General features: G+C 36.8%; 1 protein-coding gene across 1 annotated transcript in view; it reads right to left on the bottom strand.

Annotated features, from left to right (window-relative positions):
- Positions 1-663: 663 nt before the first annotated feature.
- The window catches only part of LOC115219244 (rhomboid-related protein 2-like), an 88,831-nt gene continuing 75,219 nt past the window's right edge, over positions 664-14,275 (bottom strand). Inside the window, exons 6-10 of the mRNA XM_029789392.2 lie at positions 10,896-11,008; positions 8,094-8,194; positions 5,626-5,719; positions 4,202-4,297; positions 664-1,236 (exon numbers count right to left, since the gene is read on the bottom strand). Coding sequence (XP_029645252.1) covers positions 1,073-1,236; positions 4,202-4,297; positions 5,626-5,719; positions 8,094-8,194; positions 10,896-11,008 — 568 coding nt within the window. The 3' untranslated portion in view covers positions 664-1,072. The remainder of the gene's footprint in view (positions 1,237-4,201; positions 4,298-5,625; positions 5,720-8,093; positions 8,195-10,895; positions 11,009-14,275) is intronic.

The following is a 14,275-nucleotide window of genomic DNA, read 5'->3' on the forward strand; positions in this document are numbered from 1 at the left end:
CTAAATAATAATAATAATAATAATAATAATAATAATAATAATAATAATAATAATAATGTAATAAAATTTTTTCCATCAGTAATAATGATTTCTAACTTAGGTACAAAACCTTAAAATTTTGTGGAGAAAGAATAACTGGTTCTTATTTTGTCAACTATCTAGAATGTAAAAGATGAAGTCAGAATTGGCAAGATTTGAAGAAGTCAGAATGTTAAGAGATGTAGCTCAATACTGGAATGTATTTTGCCTGGTGTTCTGGTATTACCTGTCATCTACCACCCTTTTCATAGCAAGAATAAACATAACAATAATAATACTAATTCTTTCTAGAATAAGTACAAGACCTAAAATTTTGGGGGCAGAGAGGAATACTAGCCAATTATATCGACCCTCGTACTCAACTGGTACTTATTTTATCAACACCGAAAGGATGAAAGGCAAAGTCAGCCTCAGCAGAATTTGAACTCAGAACATGAAGATAGACAAAATGCCACAAAATATTTTGATCAGTACACAAGCAATTCTGCTACCTTGCTACCATAATAATCCTTTCTACAATAGGCACAAAACCTGAAATTTGCACAGAGAGAATTAGTTGATTACATCAACTCCAGTGCATGACTGGTACTTATTTCATCAACTCTGAAAGGATGAAAGGCTAAGTTGACCTCAGCGGAATTTAAACTCAGAATGTAAAGACAGACGAAATGCTGCTAAACATCGTGCCCAGCATGCTAACAATTCCGCCCTTGCTACCATAATAATAATAATTGTATCTAATATATAAAACAAGGTCTAAAATTTTGAGAGAAGAGATATAGTTGAATAGATCAAACCTCATTATTTGACTGATACTTATTTTATCTACAAAAGCTAAAGACAACACCTGTAGGATTTTGAACTCAGAAAGTAAAAGAGCAAACAAAATACTGCAAAGTATTTTTTCTGACTCCCACAATTCTACCAATCTGCCATCCTAATGTAATAGTAATAATAACACTACTAAATAATAATAATAATAATAATAATAATAATAATATCAATAATAATAATATCAACAGTATCTTCAGAATTAACATGGATTTAAATTAGGGTCTGGATAATCATGATAAAGAATGTTAATGAGAACAGCGATCATGGTGAATATTACATAAATGACAGCAGTAACCAGTCCAAGAGTCCGTTCCCATGGTAATTCATTGATGTTCTTCATAACTGGAACTCCTAATAACAGACCTGTGGAGAAAAAAAAAAAAAGAATGATGTAAATAGTAACATTGTATTTATCAGAATGTCAGTTCCCAACAAAAGGATCAGAATCTCTGGCCCAGTTGCGATTTGTGGTTGTAACCATTAAGCTTGGAATATTTAAGTTATCAATTTGCAAATAAATACTGCCCCAGGAAGGAGACCATCATTTTGATCAAAGTTGAAGAAAATCCTTGTTCACTGGAACATCAACTGCTCTGTCCATTTTCCACAGATTCAAACTGAGAGCAGACTGGATCTTGTCAAATAATTAAAGTTCCCAGAGCACATCATACACATGAAACTCCACTCTGACATAGTTATCTTTTCAAATTCTGCTGAATATGTGACCATGTGATATAATAATAATAATGAAATTATTGTATACAGTGCTCAGGTGCACCACAACTTGTCAGAAAGTGCGTATAAAGTATATGCAGTAATATACAAAATGTCTGAAAAGCGAATAATGTATGAGTCAGATACATGCTTGTGTGTGTATGGAGGGGAGAAAATCAGGTGTAGTGTTGGCGAATCTCAGAAAGCATGGAAGTTTTGAAGGATGCAGTGCTCTGACAACTAACAACTGATGCCGGCAGTTTGTTCCATGCTTCAGCAACTCTCAGTGTGAAAAAATATTTCCTAAAGTCATGGGAGCTGTGCTGTTTTCTGACTTTGTAAATATGTGTGAACTGATTGTGCTCTAGGAAGAACACATGGAGGTGACTCAAAAGAATTCTTGCCAGATACCAACAGCTGGTATAGCTTTGTTAAGCTATACACAAAAATAACCAGAAAGAAGAGCGTGTCAGTGTATTGTTTATTTTGCATCATTGAGCTACACAATGTGAGGGCAAATATGATTGGCCATCTGAAGTCTTAGAAACTTCTACCACCTAACTGAAAGTCTCTTCTCTACAGACCAACTTACTAGCTAACCTGCAGTGATGTTCCTGTCTACAGTTCATCTATTATCAGGAACATCACTGATGAAACATCCTAGCGAATCCATTAGATGTATCGTGAAACTATATATTACAAAAATTATTCAAGTTTCAATAATTCTACAACAACCACCAGACATTATAATTTCTTGCATGCAGTAATTTTGTTCAAACATCAAGAGGTTTTAGGCCTGGCCCACTCATCCATCATTGGATATAATATGACTGAAGAAAAACATCTCAGTTAGGTCTTATGTAATACTGTGAGTTCAAAACCTTTTTTTAACTGAGATTACCATCACCCACATCATTGTTTATCATCGTTTTACAGCGTCCCCGAATGGCAATTCCGCCGGCGACGCTGCCGCTCGCCGCGCGAACGCGACGGGCGGACGGCGAACGCCGAGCTAAGGCATGCGCCTTGAGGTTGAGACGCTTTTGGAAAACAACTCGGGTCCGGCTACGGTTCCGGCTTAGAGGCGTTCAGCCGTTATCGCTCAGAGGCAGCCTGGCACCACCGCTCTGTCGAGCGAGCGCGCAAACCGTTGCTCTGATCCCGCGGTTCCTCTCGTACTGGACGGGATAGCCGTAGCCGAGTTGACGTTGCCGACGCCCGCCTAAGGTCGGCCGGAGAAACGCCGGCGGCACGGCCAGGACGGACGGACGCGCGAGCGCGCCGCCGCCTCGACCGCACGCCGAGTACCCCGACGCGACTCGGGGCGCCGCGTACGCGCGATGCATCGGTAGGTTAAAACTAACCTGTCTCACGACGGTCTAAACCCAGCTCACGTTCCCTGTTAGTGGGTGAACTGGATGGTTTGACAGAAAGCAATGTGATATGTACTGCACATGACTTCCATGGCTAGATATCCTTCCTAATGCAAACTACTTTACAGGATGTATTGATATTATTTTTGTGTGGGGGTGGGGAGTCACCAGCACTAATGAGGTCACCGTGCTGCTAACAAGTATAAGTGATGTTACAGTAAAGTGACTGCAAACAGAATCAGGTGGTGACTGCCCATGACATCCACCATATCCATAACAGCAGCCCTCAATAAGATCATTAGAAAGTCATATGATGCAAGACTTATTTCCACTCCTTTGTGTCCTGAGTTCTTAGGTGGAAAACTTAATCCACTGCCCAGTTTCAGCAGCGATTAAGATATTGTGCTCACAATCATATCATCATCATCAATCATCATATGGTATCCGTTTTCCATGCTGGCTTGAGTTGGACAGTTTAATAGGAGCTGGCCAGCCAGGGAGTTATCCAGACTCCAATTGTCAGTTGTGACATGGTTTCTATGGCTCGATGCCCTTCCACCCTTCCTAACACCAACCACTTTACAGAGTGTGCTGGGTACTTTTTTACATGCCACTGGCACAGGTGTGTTTACGTAGCACTGGCACAAGTGCATTTTATGTGGCATCACCACCTGTAAAGAACAAGCCTGTATGTATAGAAGACAGTGGTCTTACTTATCTTGGCACCTCTTCTCAAGTACAGTAAATTGCCACAACCTCCAGTTCTTTGTCATTTCTTCAGTGAGCCCCAGTAGCTGAAGATCCTTTCACACCACTTCATCCCACAGCTTCAATTCCAAGATTGGACATAGCATTGTATTCTTAAGGAAAAAACACTTGATTCCATGCTGTTCCAGTTCACTCAGCTGTAAAGGAGTTCCACCAATAGCTGAGAAGTTAGCCCTGTGACAGACTAACGTCCCCCTCAGTGGGGAAGTGTTGTAGTCTCATTTACTTATGTCATGAAAACTGGGTAAAGATCTGTCCTTGTGAGTCCTAGATTTCTGACAGAAAATCCCATTTCCACATTACCATCTGTTGTTAGCAGGCTGCACTTTGTTGCAAGCATGTGGGCCAGATCTCTGATTTGAGAATAACTTAATTTCTGCCAAACAGTTTCAGAGGCACTGAAAAAAAATAAAGAGAATCATAGGCATGGCAGTCCTTTAACTGAAAAAGCAGTAAAAACAAATCCTACTCACCAGCAAGCATTCCACCAATATGAGCAGAAATACCCACTTTAGTTCCTCCAGTAGTGGTATATCTTCTGTAGATGGCACTACCAGTATCAGTAAACACTGAAAATAAGAATAGCAGACTTTTGAATACAGTAAACTTTTGTATAGATATCTCTCTCTCTCTCTCTCTCTCTCTCTCTCTCCCTCTCTCTCATAGTGAAAAAAGTAAAATTCCTTCCTGAGTCATTATAGACTCATAGGCCCAGTTTCCAGGTTTCCATGGTGTGTATATTCCCCACCTGGATGGGATGCTGGTCTTTCACAAGATAACTCACTTTTGCCAGCTGAGTGGAAATGAAGTGTTTTGCTCAAGAACACAACATATCACCCAGGCCAGGAATCAAAACCACAACTGTACAATCATGAGTCCAACACTCTAACCACTAAGCCACATGCCTCCACTTTTCTCTCTTATATATACTTAGTTACATCCATTTTCCAATTCCAATATGCACATACAAAAAGTCATCTTCAAAATATATTTTTCCATGATGTTGGCTGTGAAACAATCATGATTTTGTGGGTATCAACTGGTGATTTAAAAATATTCATCTCATACCTCCCGACTTTCTTTATATTCTATATACCCCTCATGAAATAAGCATCACTGATAGGATTTACTGCATTTCAACTGCATAGGACTCTACATCACACCCCTATGCATAGGTTTACTATGTGGTTTGTAGCCTGGTCCACAAAAGGAGTTTTCTCGTGAGGACCACTGGATTAGATAAATCCATACATAATGGTTTTATAATATATATATATATATATACACGAGCAAAACGCCCCCCCCCCCACCAAACATTTAAACCAAATTTTCTCAAAACAACTTGTCCGACCATCCCATTTTGTGGCATTATTTCAAGCTAGCTGGCGTTTCTTGCACAAACTGCACATGTATTTTTCTCGCGTACACGTAGTATCGATCGCAACAGCTGATGTACTTGCAAGTACAAATGCATATTCCCACAGCTTTATCGATCACATTCTCACCTGGAATCGATTTTTGTAATTTTTTCAAGACTTATACACGCCCTGATACCGTTGGTATCTACATATCAAATTTGAGCGCAATCAGATGGAGGATGCCAAAGATCCTAGAAGACACACACACAGACAGACAGAACGGATTTTATATAATAGATTATTACACACATGGTATTTTGCTTGTTACTATATTCTGAGTTCAAATTCTGCTGGGGTTGACTTTGCCTTTCACCCTTTCAAGGTCAATAAATTAAGTACCAGTCAAGTACTGGAGTCAATGCAATCAACTCATCCCCTTCCCCAAAACTGCTGCCCTTGTAGCAAAATTTGAAACCATTTATATGTATATATATATATACATATGTACATTTTCTTTAAAAATTAATTTTGTTCCTTACCCAATGTAAGTATAACTATTAGACGAACTGGTGCACTGAGTAGCATACGTAAGAAGGAACCATCCCAACACTTGTAATTCATCTCTTTCCAGTTCTAGAAAAAAAAAACATTAAATTATTAGTGATTTTGTTCTGACCAGAAAAAAAAAATTATTCTTAAAAGAAGATTTAACAAAGAATTTCCATTGTTCAATGATGAAGATTCAGTTGTTTAATGAATTAAATATCCTGCTCCTGAATTAACATATAAGCATGCATGTAAGAGGCTAAGCCAGTCTAAACAGAATCTAAATTTACAACAAATAATAATAATAATAATAGTAAATAGTATAGGAATTTAAGACCAAACTTCTCTAGATTCGGCAATCCACTACCTATAATAACAATAATGATGACAATGATACAAAAAAATAATCCTGTTGGAGACTGCACACATTTTATGAAGAGCACTATCACCTTAAACTTCATGGTTTTATGACATCATTATTGAGCACTCATGTGTACATGTGCTTTCTTTTTTAATTAATCAATATCAAGTGCTTTTTGCTATGGTATAATCATCCAATGTATTAAGGACATTACATTTACTATCTACCTCGAGTGTCTGGGTAGTGCCCGGTGGATAATGTATAAAACAGATATCAAGGAAAATTTTTCATAATAATGATGATAATAATAATAAATACCCTGTATATGTTTTGTCTTGGCATAAAAGATGTGCTACAGCAAATATTTTGCTCAAAACCACAAATTTGCTTGTCAGTTGTTTGACCGTAACCAGTTGAGCATGTCCCTTAGTGGCTGACAATATGCCACTAAGGGACACAATGCCACCAAGGGATATATCTCTGATCATGAGCAGAAATAGTTGGAGAGTATCATAGCCATGTGTTGAGAGGAATTCTTTCGGGTTTGAATAAGTCACCTCTGGAAACCTGGGTGTTTTGTTCATCATCCTTAAACAAACCTTATTCAGAGACCTTTTGAGCAGGATGGACAACTTGACTTGAAGAAAATTGTAACTGGGCTCCACCAGCAAGATCATGTGTTGTTTCTCTTGATAGGAGATCACCATGTCACGCACATATGGTTGTGATGCATGTGCCTAATGTACTGTTATCAGATGGAATAGTCTTAATGGGTATATTGGGCTTCGTATATTTGTACCCCTGTGTCCCTTTGATGGCATGTGCTGCTGTCTCACTCAACAACAACAGCAGCAGCATCCGTAATAATTTCAAATTTTGTCACAAGGTAATTTTTCATTTAGGCATGCCATTCAGTAAGTCTTGCAGGTCACAATTTGCCCTTGACTAGTTTAGATTAGAGAGTTCAAATATTTTAATCAACTGGTTTCAAAAGAGTTATTTCCCTTGTATTTAACTCTCTACCACCAGAGTATGCTTTTATCATCTGCATCATCGTCATTTAATGTCTGTTTTCAATGCTGGCATGGATTGGAAGGTTCAACAAGAGCTGACATACCAGAGGATTGCGCCAAGCTCTACTGTCTGCTTTGGCATGGTTTCTACAGCTGGATGCCATTCCTAACACTAACCACTTTACAGAGTAGGATGCTTTTTACATGGCACCAGCACCAGAGGAGTCACCAAGTAACTTACAAGACCAGACCTGTAGTTATGTCTTTTTTTCAATAAAAGTTAACATTAACCAATTAATGTTGACTTTCATTACATTTTCAAAGAATTAACAGATTAACAATTAACATTTTGGTTAACAGATTAATGACTGACAAAGTTAACTTTTTGATTAATGGTGCCCAACTTTGGTATTATGTATGTGATATGTAAACATATTATAAATGTAATAATTAAATTATAGGCATGGTTGTGTGGTAAAACGCTTGCTTCTCAACCACATGATTCCAGGTTCCATCACACTAAGTAGCATCTTGGGTGAGTATCTTCAACTATAACATTGGGTTAACCAAAGCCTTGCAAGTGGATTTGGTGACAGAAACTTAAAGAAGCTCACTTTGTGTGTGTGTGTGAGAGAGAGAGAGAAAGAGAGAGAGAGAGAGAGTGTGTGTGCATGTAAGTCTTTATGTCTATATGAGTTTGCCCTCCCTACTGCATGACAACTGGTGTTGGTGTGTTTACATCTCTGTAACTTAGAGGTCCAGTAAAAGACACTGATAAAATAATTACAAAGCTTAAAGAAATAATAATTAAAATTTTTCAAGGCGGTACCCCAACATGGCCGCAGTCCAAAGACTGAAACAAATAAAAGGTAAAAAGGTTAAAAGATTTTATGCCCTTTTTTGTGTGTTTTGTTATGTGCATGATCTCCCAGTCTATGGAAAAACTGCTTTACATGAAAACAGTCCATAGTGCAAACTCACCCATGCAAGGATCTGAAAACAGCAAAATGAAATTAAAGCCTTAATAATTATGATAATTACAATCATGAGATGAATATTGTGCTTCAATAGTCATTTAATTACTCACCACAATGACAGCAGCAAGATGTGCTCCAATTAAGGCATAACAACCACCACTGGCACCACCAAGAAATGAAAACCTGTCAGTAACTGAATGTGCCATGGAACCTGTAGAATTATATAGTTGTGTAAACAATGAATGAGTGCATTATATGTATTGGCATTCAATAATTTATAAGTAAAATAATAATAATCCTTTCTACTATAGGCACAAGGCCTGAAATTTTGGGGGAGGGGGCCAGTCGACTAGACTGACTCCACTATTCAACTGATACTTAATTCATTGACCCAAAAAGATGAAAGGCAAAGTTGACTTCAGTGGAATTTGAACTCAAAATATAAAAACAGATGAAATGCCACTAAGCATTTTGCCTGGCATGTTAACGGTTCTGCCAGGTTGCCACCTTATAATAATAGTAATAATAATAAAAGTAGTGTTCCAGCATGGCTGCAGTCAAATGACTGAAACAAGTAAAAGAATGATAATATTTACTACAATAGGCACAAAGCCTGAAATTTTTGAAGAAGGGGCTAATCAGTTATATTGAACCTAGTATTCAACTGATACTTATTTCATCAACCCCAAAAGGATGAAAAGGCAAAGTCAATCTTGGCAGAATTTGAACTCAAATGGGCAAAATGCCACTAAACCAGCTCACTGCCTTAATAATAATAATAACAATAATAATAATAATAGTTTCAAATTTTGTCACAAAGGCAATTTTGGGGTAGGGGTTAAGTTGATTACATTAACCCCAGTGTTCAGCTGGTACTTATTTTATCGACCCCGAAAGAATGAGAGGCAAAGTCGATCTCAGCGGAATATGACTTCAGAACATAACAGCAGACAAAATACTGCTAAGCTTTTCGCCCAGCATGCTAACGATTCTGCCAGCTAATTGCCTTAATAATAATAATGATTCTAACTGGGCCCCACCAGCAAAGTTATTCGCTGTTTATTTTGATATGGAATCACCATGTCACACATATATGGTTGTGATGCATGTGCATGGTGTACCCTTATCAGATGGGTAGTCTTACCCTTATCATGATGGGTATACTGAACTTTGTATATTTGTACCCCAGTGTCACTTTGATGGCATGCACTGCTCTCTCACTCAATAATAATTCTTTCTAAAATAGGTACAAGGCTGAAATTTTGTGAGGAAAGGACTTGATGATTACATCGACTCCACTGCTCAACGGGTACTTCATTCATCGCCTCCCCACCACCACCACCTCACCAACTTAAGAATAGTAATAATTGTGGCACAAGGCCAGAAAGTCTGGCAGAAGCAGTTAAGTCAATTACATTGACTCCAGTACTCAACTTTTAACTCTAAAGCAAAAAAAAAAAAACTATAGTTTTTGGGTTCTAGAGCCCTCAAAAAAGCCAAAGAAGCTGATTTTATAGTTTTGGCACTTTTTAACCCTTCAGTGTTTAAACCAGCCAAAACCCACTGTATCGAATTCCTCTATGAAATCTTTAAAAAAAAAATAAACAAATCACGTTAGTGAATTCTCGTAGCTTTGAGATAATGTGAGGGCTTTTCTTCCAGAAAGCACAGAACTGAGAGAAAAGCAAAATTAACTGAGGTGGCTGTCAACAGAGAAAATATTGACAAATATACAAAGCCCAGTATACTCATTCTATCGACCCTGAAAGGGTGAAAGGCAAAGGTGACCTCGGCAGAATTTGAACTCAGAATGTCAAAAGAAACGAAATGTTGCTAAGCATTTTACCCGGTAATTAACAATTTTGCCAGCTCACCACTTTAATAATGATAATACATTCTACTATAGGCACAAGGTTTGAAATTTGGGGGAAAGAGGTAAGTCAATTAGATCGACTCCAGTGCATAACTGGTACTTATTTCATCAAACCCGAAAGGATGAAAGGCAAAGTCAATCTCAGTGGAATTTTAACTCAGAACTTTGCGACAAGCAATACTGCTAAGCAGTTCATCCAACATGCTAACGATTCCGCCAGCTCACTGCCTTAATAATAATAATAATAATAATAATAATAATAATCATAATCATAAATGCCCTGATGCAGTACCAGGCAGTGGCTCTCATGGCTGCTGATCTTAACTGATTGGAAGTGTTATCATGTACATTGTTCTGTCTTGGTATAAAAAATGGGCTACAGCAAATATTCTGCTCAATACCACAGATTTGCTTGTCAGTTGTTTGACCTTAACCAGTTGAACATGTCCCTTAGTGGCTGATGATATGTGCATCTCTGATCACGAGCAGAAATAGTGGGGGAGCATCATAGCCATGTGTTGAGAGGGATTCTTTGGAGTTTGAATAATTCACCTTTGGAAACATAGGTGTTTCATTCAACATCCTTAAACAACCCTTATTCAGGGACCTTTTGAGCAGGATGGGCTACTCGAGCCAAAGAAAATTCCAACTGGGCCCCACCTGCAAGGTTATGAGCTGTTTATCTTGATATGAGATTACCATGTCACGCATATGGTTGTGATGGATGTGCCTAGTGTACCCTTATCAGACGGGTAGTCATGATGGGTATGCTGGGCTTCGTATATTTTACCCCAGTGTCACTTTGATGACATGCACTGCTCTCTCACTCAATAATAATAATAATAATAACAATAATAATAATAATAATAATAATAATAATGGTTTCAAGTGATAATCCTCAATGAACATAACTTGGAAAATCAAAATTATGTCCCAATTTGACATTCAAACTTTACATGATTTTTAAGAAGTATACTTATAAAACCAATGAATGATAGGCTCATTGAATAGATTAAGATATGAATTTGATATAGCTCACCTGCAAGAACACCCAGCATGTAAACAAGGAACAGGCGCCAAAACTTGTGCACAAACTCAAGTGGTATTCCAAGGATAATTTGGAAAATGCAGTTGAAAATGAGATGAAGGTAACTATAAATAAAAAAGAAAATACGTATATATTAGGAATCATTTGATCATCCAAGTTTCATACCAACTATGTTCACTCATGTTCATGCATTAATATGTTGCTTGATTTAATGCATTCCTGCACTCCTAATAAATATAGTCTGCACCTCATGATATTGAGTAAGATGTGTGTAGATACATACATCTGAGCAACAACTTTTCCAACTACCATAAATCCCCAAGCATAGTCCACCCTTGACTATAATATACAGGGGATTTTTAGGGGGTTGTACCTCTGAAAAACCTAAGCCTTGTGTATAATATGCACCCCTTCTCTAACTTGAGTCAAGGAGGTCTATATAATGTCCTTGGTTTGTAAAAATGTATACGGTAACGTACTTTATTATTATTTTATATATAACTATAATGCAAACGTGTAGCATTTTTGTGCATTTTGTTTGCAGAAAATAAAGAAATAACAGTAATAACGTTTAATAAATGTTGCTTACTGCAAGTTATGGATGATTCTTTTATGACTTCATTACTTTCAGGCTTAGCTTAAGGTATTTTCACGCCCGACATCACAAAATGCGTCTGAATAAACATTGCCGGACAGCAAATAGAGACTTGAACATTGCTTAGAAAATAATTTTCATTTTTAACCTCGTGTATAATACACACTAGGGATTTTGACCATTAAATTTTGGGAAAAAAGTGCGGATTATACTCGAGGATTTACGGTATCACTTTTTCCAAATGTCCTAAAGCAGGAGCCATAACCCCAAAATACAGAATCAAGATAAAACAACAACTTTGTTTTCTTTTCCTTCTCCTAATGTACCATATTTTAATGTGTATGAGGATCCTTTTTTTTTTTTTTTATCAAAAATTAGATTAAAATGTATGGAAGTTTCTTATACATACATAGTATATAATCCCTTAGAAAACCTTTTTTCTAAATTTTAAGCCACAAAAATTAGGGGGTTCCTTATACACAAAATACAGTAGTTTACTTTGTATTTTCTCACATTGTTTGACATTACACAAGAAATCTTTTTAAAGTTATACCACACAATAATATATATATATATATAAATATTTAATCCAGAATCTTTATTTCAACAATTTCAAACATTATTTCTACAAAACTCATTATGTTCAATTATGGATTAGATATTTTTTGTTCATTCTTAGATTCATCTCTAATTACTTTATTCTAAGCACCAGGTGTAGTTTCTTTTTGAACTTGTCATCTCCTAAAGAGAAAGAGGGAGAGTGTGAGTAAGAGAGTATGTTCTCTAGCACTGTTAGACAATCAGTGTTGCTTTATGTTCTTGTAACTTAGCACTTTGGCAAAAGAGAATGATAGAAGTAAAAGATAAAAGGTATACACACACAATGAAACAAAACAAATGCAATACTTTTTAATTTGATACAAATAAGGAAAAACACAAAAGAATAAAGACAATTTACTGCAAGCAAAACATATGCATGAAGGTTCATTATAATCATATAGAGTGTTGAATAAGTCTAAGCATCTTCAGACACAACAATCAGCAAATATCAAGTGAAATTTTCAATCACAAATGAGCAAGCTGCAGCTGAAATTTGTCGGCATGTATTGCTTATTCTCATGTTTGTCAACAAAATTCCTTGGCATGCTTTTGCTTTCTACTTGCTTCCACATACCTAAAAATTTCAGGGTTAACTCAAATAATCTGGCTGGCCAAAACTGATAGCTGGCTGATTGTTGTAATTAATGTGTTGTTGAAAATTAACTAACAATATATATTTCTTTACTACCTACAAGGGGCTAAACACAGAGGGGATAAACAAGGACAAACAAATGGATTAAGTCGATTACATCGACCCCAGTGCATAACTGGTACTTAATTTATCGACCCCGAAAGGATGACAGGCAAAGTCGACCTCGGCGGAATTTGAACTAAGAATATAGGCAGAAGCATGCCTATGTAATTGTGAAGTTGGCTTCCCAGCCATGTGGTCCTGGGTTCAGTCCCACTATATAGCACCTTGTTCTCATTTCCCAAGACACCTGATGAAATGTGTTAACAACAAACAAGATGAGGACAAATATCCATCAAATATGAATTTATGTAAGTGGTTTAAAAGACACACCTCAACCCTGTGGTTTGGAGTTCAGTCCCTCTGTGCTGCACCTTGTGATCAAATTTGGTAGATGGAAACTGTATGAAAGACCATCATAATGTATGTGTGTATGTGTGTGTGTGTGTGTATGCATGCGCATGCACACGTACATGTATGCATTCATCCCACCAATGCTTAACAAGCGTTGGTTTGTTTACATCTCTGCAAATTGGTTCAGCAAAAGGAACCAATAAAGTAAGTGCCAGAGTGTAAAGAAAAATAGATACTGGGGCTAATGCTATCAACTAATCCTTTTAAAGCTTTGCTCCCACATGGTGATAGTCTAAGGAACAAAACAAGTAAAAAAATAATCATGGATTTTTATCAAGGGCAACATCTTCATTAAGAAAGGATCATCCATAGCATATTTATTACAAGCATATATACTACAGATGTCCTCCAGGGGCACACAAAACTATATCATTGGTGGAATTTGAAATATAAAACCAAGAGCTTAACCCTTTTGATACCAAATTGCCAATATTCTAGGAACAAAGCTTCCTGTGTTAAAGTGACCTAAATTAAATTCTTCCATCTAAATTCCATATCAATGTATGTTAAAAACACCAACTTTATACTAACAAAGTTATTTCACTAAATATTTTGTTTTTTCGGAATCAATTACAATAAATGTAGTTTATTTTGATAGAAATATAGTAACAAAAGAAGCTTTTTATCTAGCACACTGCTATTTTGACCATTGGAACCTTTGTATTGACCCAATGAGAATAAAATCAATGCTGTAACATTATCAACCCAGCCTATGAAGCATTGACCCTTTCTCTAGCTAGGGAACAGTACAATGACATGATCAGATGTAGCTATCAAGTAATAGAGAAATGACTTGGTCATATGTTGGCGAATAGCACAACAATGTAGTCAGATAAAACTAGCAAATGTAGAACATGATTTGGTTAACTGCTAACTATTTAAATGTAGGTGGATAATTTAATGACTTGCCTAACTGTAATTACAAAATAAAATAGAAAAATTTAAAATGGAATGCTTTAAATCAAAGACATTTTTTTTCCAAAAGAAAGAGAAAGACAGATGCTTCCTCATTCTTTCAACAGTTGATATGTATATATATCTGATAGAAAGAGATACAAACTGGAATGATAC

Source organism: Octopus sinensis, linkage group LG1, assembly GCF_006345805.1.
Source record: "Octopus sinensis linkage group LG1, ASM634580v1, whole genome shotgun sequence".
Taxonomy (NCBI): domain Eukaryota; kingdom Metazoa; phylum Mollusca; class Cephalopoda; order Octopoda; family Octopodidae; genus Octopus; species Octopus sinensis.